Below are 7,887 nucleotides of genomic sequence, written 5' to 3' on the forward strand. Positions count from 1 at the left end.
GCTTGCTGCTTTACTTTAGTTGCTTGGTTAAATTGGTTTCACATCTAATCACCCTCAACATTCTCATCAGCTTGTATAAGCAGAGGACGAGGGGAGAAATCGAAACGACTGGAAAAATGTCAAAAGCGCATTGACAGCAGGCCAGTTGGGACGGCCCAGCGCTACTAAGAGGAAAACAACTGAAATGTGACATTTATGTTAATGGGAGGTAATTGTATTCATGTCCACACAGAAGACACATGGTCAGAACTCAACTAGCTGTGCATCCGTGTTTGCGTTTAATTTTTGTGTCTTGTTGTTTCAGACGTTTGTGGGGCTTGTGCAAATTACGGCGAGCGAGCAGCACCCTCTCGATGCACCGTGATGAGATGTGACACCCAGGGAGCGATGCGAAAGGATTTCTCGGCGCTCCTCGCCTCCGATTAAATCAAACGTCTCTCTGCACGCAACAGAAATGCAAAACTATTTCTTATCCCAGATGAGAGGCGCAATGATATAGATCGCCAATTCCACAGAACCAATAAGGCCCCAACTCCCCTTTCTGTTTCATAATTATAATATAAATTACAAAAAGATCACGTGGCGCTGCTTTTAAACCAAAAATTCTAACTTTCTGCAGTACAAAATATTACATTTGTAACAGGCACACAAGTGCATGAATAACATGGTCCGGAGTCGAGGATTATTTTGTCACATCTTTATTTGTCTTAAGTGAAAGTAGGTTTACAATAAGTGACACGTCAAATTGCACAGGTCTCTTCAACAGTTTTATAAACAAGGAACCATATTTCAACTAGATTTCAGCGTATGTGGTTTATGGTACAGGATGTGTAGGTGACGCTGTGGCTGTTCAATACAAGCTGTACTGATGAGGTAGACATTAAACAATACAACAGATTCAGTACTTCCTAAAACACTACAAGGAATGATCTCAAAGTAGGCCCATCAATTTCTGTTTTTATTTGTACAGGAAGGAGAGAGAAAGCTCAATCAAATTAGTCTTATCACACACCACACTCTGAGCAATGGACGTGATTGGAGAGAACATGATACAGAGAAAGGTTAACAATGACATTGAAAACCTGCATAGTGCTTTATCATGCTAAAGCGCTTCACCAAAACAATAAGACTTTATACAATCTGCCGAGCCCCATCACAAAATACTTTTAAAGAGGTCATGTTATTTCAGCAGCGTTTTATAGTCCTTTCAGACATTAAAGTGAATTGCTTTCTGCATTAAAAACCTTTCAGAATAGCCTTCTTCAAAATGGCAAAAGAGTTTCTGTGTAAAAACACTTTCCAACAATAATACTAATTTATCGCTAGTCTAATGGAAACAGACGATTCTCAAGATGTACTGCACCACTGCACAGCAAAAACGCATTTCATTATAAAAACATCACATCCATGAAGAGACAATTAGAGTGATTGAGTGAGAGATTGCCGTGATTGAAGATGGCATCTTCTTTTCTGCAAGCTCTGCAAGCCTGAAGGTTGTCTTTTAGGTTGGAGAAAGGAGTACATATTGCACATTAGAGCAAGAACCTTTTGAAAATGGTCCTTCCTTAGAATTTCTTCATAAACTACTATACAGTTTCTTCAAAAATACAGTTTCCCCGCTACAGCCTTTGCAGATGCTCATAGTCTGGGCAGAAGTGGAGGCAGAAGCCGAGAAAACAGTTCAAACCCTTGCCACATTGAAAAGCTCAGACAACATCAACAACGACAGCGAGAACCAAGATGGAACTTTATTTGTTGTTTAACCTCTTTTTATTTCCCCGAATCCTAGGTTGTAACAGAAACTCATGCCTTTGGACAGCACACAAGCCTGCGGTTGTGACTTCAATGAGAAAAAGAGTTTGTGATGGGTCTTTGTTGACAAACGGACTGAGAAGGAGGGCTCTCTCTGGAGGCCGCGGTGGAGCAATCATCTCCCGAGCAGAGGAATCATTGTGACTGCCAAGGCATGCTGTTGCTCACTTTAAATAAGTATACCACAGGCCCCAACCTCCATCAGTCAGCAGTAAGTAGCTAGAAAGATAACTACACTATAAAGTACTTCACAACACCAAAAACCACAACTACAAGGAGATACACAAACACCTTGGCTTTCTTTTCTCCACATTTTGCAAAGTATACCTGTTTGTGCTTGATTCGCATAGAAATTGATTCTCTGTCAAAGACAAACCTATGTACACATATATTATTTACGTATTCTGAAAAATTAAACTCTACAAAAGCCTTTTTGCTACCAGGCTACAGAGAAGTAGATTTAAACAACAGCAGCTTGAATGTAGTATCATCTAGTAAGAAAGGTTTGTCACATTTCAAAGCAGATACACCAAAAACAGACAAATTCAACATTTATTGTATTATAGTGACAGGAGAAGTGTGCCCTCCGAAAGAGATTAACAGTCTTAATATTCACCTCATCCTAAAACGTGTACACATGGAACTACGGATAAAAACACACTCACGGAAGCAGTGCTATGAGAGGAATCCTAACAGTCGGTCCAAGCCTATTGAAGCATGTCAGAAGCGTGTGACAGGGTGATAAAATGCCCCCTTCCATACAATGAAAGCTGTTAGAGATGAAGGAAATGTCATTTTAAGGCGCTCAGTGTATATCATAACAGTCATTGAGATTCAGTACAAAAGTGATAGTAACGTTACCGTTTCTGTCAGCTGCCTAGCATCCCTTTTGTGCCTGATAGGGTGGTCATATAAACACAGACAGGGTTCAAATGAGCTGCAATAGGACATTTTATTACTCTAAACCTCAGAAAGATGTTTGTTTGAGTCAGGACTTGTACCCACAGTGCAATGCAATAAAACTGTGGCCAAAGTGGGTGACAATTCCAACGTCCAGCTAATCCTCAAGTAAATGGATACAAGTTCCACCAAACAAAGAATTGTTCATATATATGGATACGTATTAATAGTATATATGAATGGGGGTATATTTGTCAGAAAACTGTGAATAATCCACCACTCTGAGCACCATCAACCGATTAGGTTGTTAAAATATCCTCAAACAGACCGATGCACTAAATATACCAGGTGAAAGGGGATGAATTTAAAACCATTTATTCACCCACTCACAGGCAAAAGAGATATATAGTTCAAGAGTTGTGTTGTTTGTTGGAAAGCAAGCTATTCAAAGCCAAAGTCACAGTATACAAAAAGATCTCATCACCACAGCTCAGATCTGTCCACAGGTGTGTGTTTATACTGTACATGGGAACAGAGATGGTTCATGAACACAATTCTCAACAAAGATCACGGTAAAAAATTCACAACAATTAGGGCCGTGATTTCTGATTACATCCCCGGCATATGAGACAGCGTAACATCATCATCATTATTATTATTATTATTATTATTATTATTATTATTATTATTATTATTATTATTATTATTATTATTGTCATTATGGTCTTTAAAAGCTTTGAGTTGGTTAGTTTTGCAACAGGACTAAAACCTTCTGAGCTAAATGTGTACTGTGAGATGAATACAGACCTCTCCGCTGCTTCAGTTTAAAATAAATCATCAGCTACTAATCAAGGTTATCTCGGAGGAAATTCCTAAGGTGTGTCAAACCTGATTACTCCCCATCTCTTCTCTATCTCCTACCACAGCACTACCGTTACGCAATAGATAAAGACAGCGCCTTGGGCAGTTAAACACGTTGCCGCTTGTCTCCTGCAGCTGGCCAGTTTAATGCAAGCTCTGCAAGATCTCTCCACACAGGGGCTGACAGACACCCACTCACGGGGCCAGTGGCTCCCATCGCCCCTCAGTCCGCCTTCCTCTCGCCGTTTTTGGTCCAGCCGCTGATCATTGTTTCCACCACGATCCCGTAGAGCGTGACCCAGGCATGGCGGACGGCGGCGGTGTAGAGTGGACCCAGGCTGTGCTCCAGCATGTAGAGTAGAGACTCTCCCACCTCCTTCATGAACACAAAAAGGTACAGGAGTTACAGGCATCGGAACATTCTGGCCAGCCTTACAGTAATCCCCGACACCGCACTCAAACCCAAACTCAAACTGCCCCGTAAGGGACTGAAGGTAAAGGCAACACTCAAAGATGTCTCTACCCATAGAAGTCTTGCATCTGTGCAAACATGTACTTAGCATGATTAAACAATGCAAACCGCAGGTGTGTGTGTATGTCCAACTCACAGTGAATGACTGAGTCTTGACCCCGACCGCCTGGTGTTTTCGGCCCAGGTTGGCCAGGTACTCCTCCAGAGAGTGCAGATCATCCAGGTTACTGACGGCAGCGTCTATCACCAGCATGACCTGAGACAGGGACATGGAGCGACATGGTGAGAGAGATGGGATGGATTCAGTGTGTTTTTGATAATATGTGATGCATACAGAAACCTATTGTACAAAGTATTCAGCAGCCATTTTGTTTTTTGTTTGATCTCAACATGATGTCTTTTGATTTCCCTAATCTAGTTACAGGAAGGCAGTGAGACCCCATTGATGTTTACTGGATGTGCCGAGGGAATGATTGGTCTTCCCTCGGTTGCAGATGGACAGATGGGTATGTGATTCCAAACCTTGCTAATGTGGTCCACAAACTCTGGGCTGGAGAGGCATTCCTCGGGAGAGCTGTAGGGCGTGTTGTAGTGAAAGAGACGAAGCAGGCCGGGATCCAGCTTAAATAACCTGTCGGGCAAACAGACAAAATCAACACAGGGTATTTATATTGAGAGAGAGAGAGAGATATTAAGGTTACAAATTAATTGTGGTCCTTAGGCTACTGGCGGTTCTAATCAAATTTCACAACTTTCATTAGACACGGGATACAGGACACGGTCTTTAATTCCTTTGCTTCTTCAGTCCTTTTTGTCAATGATGCAAAATTGAATTTGGGTCTATTTCTGCAGAGTCTATTCTGGGCCATACTGTGTTATTTAATCTTATTTAATCTTAGTGAAGGGCTTTACAACCATGTAAAATCATCTTAAAGATTTCTGCCAGGCCTTCAAAAATAATAACCATCTCACAATAGCAACACAACCTGTTACTTCCCTCCCTCCTCACACTCGGGGATTTCTCTTTTAACAGCAGGAACGGTTCAAAATAAAGGAGAACCTTTCAGTCGCCAAGCAACAAGTTAAGCCCGTGGCGGCTCTATCCATGTGAGAAGCTGCTCCTCTGTGACTGCGGGGGACAGACTGGACAGCCAAGGCCCCTCTTCATTAACTTTCTGCCCTCTCGTCTCATTAAAATTGACTCTGCTGCTTCCCTTGTGCTATTTGAGACTGACATGCAACCCTAGACTGAATAAACCCTAGGACTGCTTCCCCTCAAAATCCCTCACAAACAAACTCCCTACTCATTACATAGCTGTGGTACGATGCCTGCCTCACATTTTACTACGCAAACAAGACAAAGCCGCCCGAAATAAACTGTTCTTCTCATTACAATCTCAGTGATAAGAGCAAAGTGTAGTAATCTCCTGCACTACTCTTATGATTTCTGTCACGAATTCATTGCCAACCCAAACAGAAATAATACAAAGAAATATTGGACGTTGATTGAAAAATTGTATTCCAATAACTTACCCCTATTCATGTATATTAACTGCGGAAAGGTCCAAACAGTTTGTGTAATCCTAAACCGTAAGTCTATTCCTCTCCAAAAATACACACCATCGCACAGATATGTAGCCAAGCAATCGAACGAGACAGAGCGATGTTCTTGTCAAACTCTAAAATTGTAAATTGTTGTGAATCTGGTGATTTTTATGGAATGGCTTGGTGATTTGTTTTAGTGTCCTGTGACACAGAAAGAGTGTTTTTCAGACTACTTTATTAATAATAATCCCCCTCCTTCCCCCTCTCAACCTTGTCGTTTTTCAATTGATGAATTAACAATCATTTGCTATAACTCTGTTAAGACTTGTCCATTCCTTCCTTCCAAAAGCCAAGGTACCTGGTAAACATGACGGTACCGTGGGGGAGTTTATTCTTCCCCAGTCTCTCCCAGCTGTCTCGGATGAGCTCCTTGTCTCTCGCTGTCAGTTTCTCCATCGTCCTCCTCCGTTTCAATGACAGTTCTCTCTGCTCTCAGTTCTCGTCTACCTGCTGCTGAATCTGAGGAGATCTTAAAGCTTCAAGACCCATAATATTCCAGACCAAATTCTTCAGAGCAAATATTCAGTTGACTCCTGAAACAAGAACACATTTAGCAACTAATCATATATACATATACATACACACACACATATATATACATACAGCAGAAGATCATAATTAGATATATATATATATATATATATATATATATATATATATATATATATATATATATATATATATATATATATTAGTGTATATTAGTGTAAAAATGTTAAGCAGGAAAAAGTACCATACCAGTTTTTCAGAAGTCAAAACCTGAAATTTCATTGAAAAGCTGCCAGTAAATCCAAATACATGCATTTTCTTGTATTGTTCTAATGCACATTACAGTGTTGACATGGAGCACAATACACAGGTACCTTTCGCTGCAAATGTATGAATCCCTCTCTTCCAGCTGGCACAGAGTGCTGCCTGACGCTTGTCTGCCAGGCTCAACAGTCAGAGTGGAAGCAGTCCCCGTGCTGTCTGTCAGGCGGACTGCTGTCTTCCTCTCTATCTCTCAGCCTTTATTCCTTCCTCAGAAGGAGGTTTTTCCTCCCCAAAGGATCTCTCGGTCTGCAGCTCCTCCTGCAGGAGACTGTGCTCTGGCCCTGGGTGAGCGGCAGTGCTGCTTGTCTCCCTCTCACAGCTGACAGACGAGGAAGCTCCCAGCCTCTCTTAACCCCTCGCCGCCTTCTGCAAACTTTTAAATTTCTGTCTTTTCTGACGTGCCGAATTGATGAAGGGGAACAGTTGAAAATAGCGCACAAGAAACAGGAGTAGCACAGCCAGCCGCTGGGAAACCCGGTCCACTCCTGCTTGTGAAGCCCCTCCACTTCACTCCACAGGGAGATTGATTACATTGTGTTTGTCTTCCTTCCCCTTCCTTTCTAACGTGTTTCAAAAGGTGCCAGACTGTTCAGTAATGTCCACCGGGGGCTCTGCTGAGGCCACAGAAAGCATTGCATGTGACTCAAGCCAAGTCTCAACCATGGCATCCAAAGGTGAAAAGGAGTAGAGCGAGTCAAAGAGGAGAGGGAGTAAATGGACCTTTTCTCTCATTCAAATCCAACTGTTCCATTCACTTGTAGGTGGTGGTGGTAGTAGTGGTGTTGTGCGGCCCACCCTCCTCTCAGACAGACCCACACAGTGTCAAGATACCATGAACACGCAAGTTGTGTTTCCTAGCAACGATCTGGATTATTGACACGCAAGCAGGGAAAAGTGGAAACGCACCAGGTTGACGTGTAACAGATGCAGGGCTGAGTTATACAATATGACAGGCCTTCACTCTAAATCAGCTTGAGCTCACAGAGCGAATGGGATGGGGAACGGGATACAAACAGGATTTTTTGCTTCATAAACAACAACATCAAAACTAAAGGTAAAAGTCGACCTTCTTACTTTAATTCACCTGATCTTGAAAAGTCAACAAACCTTTCAGCAGAACTACCCTGACAGCAGATCATGTCTTGTCCACAGGATTAGTATTCTGAGTATATCATACATTCACCATGTTCCCTTCATGAGTTCAAGTGGAAAATTACATATTACAGATCAAACGCTTGCTGCTCTGCACTGAGCCAGCTGATTGACAAGTAGGTACTGGTGGTAAAAGCTGCATTCTGTGAAGATTATACCGTAGAAGGACAAACTTCACCCACCTGGAGGGAGAACAGCTCAACTCTCCTACAGGGCTGGTTCTGCCAAGCATTAGCAGTGTAAGATCAAGACCTCAAATGCTACTGAAGATA

The 7,887-nt window shown here is 42.1% G+C and overlaps 1 protein-coding gene across 1 annotated transcript; it reads right to left on the minus strand.

Moving 5' to 3' along the window:
* Positions 1 to 695: 695 nt before the first annotated feature.
* ngb (neuroglobin) lies at positions 696 to 6,702 on the minus strand. The gene is made up of 5 exons (XM_066694668.1): positions 6,514 to 6,702; positions 5,949 to 6,183; positions 4,568 to 4,676; positions 4,182 to 4,301; positions 696 to 3,949 (listed from the first exon to the last, which is right to left on the minus strand). The coding sequence occupies exons 2-5, from the start codon at positions 6,044 to 6,046 to the stop codon at positions 3,797 to 3,799; spliced, it is 480 nt and encodes a 159-aa protein (XP_066550765.1). The 5' UTR covers positions 6,047 to 6,183; positions 6,514 to 6,702; the 3' UTR covers positions 696 to 3,796.
* Between the last annotated feature and the right edge of the window lie 1,185 nt (positions 6,703 to 7,887).

The sequence above is a fragment of the Amia ocellicauda genome, chromosome 21 (assembly GCF_036373705.1).
Source record: "Amia ocellicauda isolate fAmiCal2 chromosome 21, fAmiCal2.hap1, whole genome shotgun sequence".
NCBI classification, from domain to species: domain Eukaryota; kingdom Metazoa; phylum Chordata; class Actinopteri; order Amiiformes; family Amiidae; genus Amia; species Amia ocellicauda.

Excerpts from the sequence above, each read along its gene's own strand:
- ngb (XM_066694668.1), bottom strand. The coding sequence starts at position 6,046 with ATGGAGAAACTGACAGCGAGAGACAAGGAGCTCATCCGAGACAGCTGG. Across the intron at positions 4,302-4,567 it reads TTGTGGACCACATTAGCAAG|GTCATGCTGGTGATAGACGC; the intron begins GTTTGGAATCAC and ends TCCCTGTCTCAG. Across the intron at positions 3,950-4,181 it reads TCAAGACTCAGTCATTCACT|GAGGTGGGAGAGTCTCTACT; the intron begins GTGAGTTGGACA and ends GTGTTCATGAAG.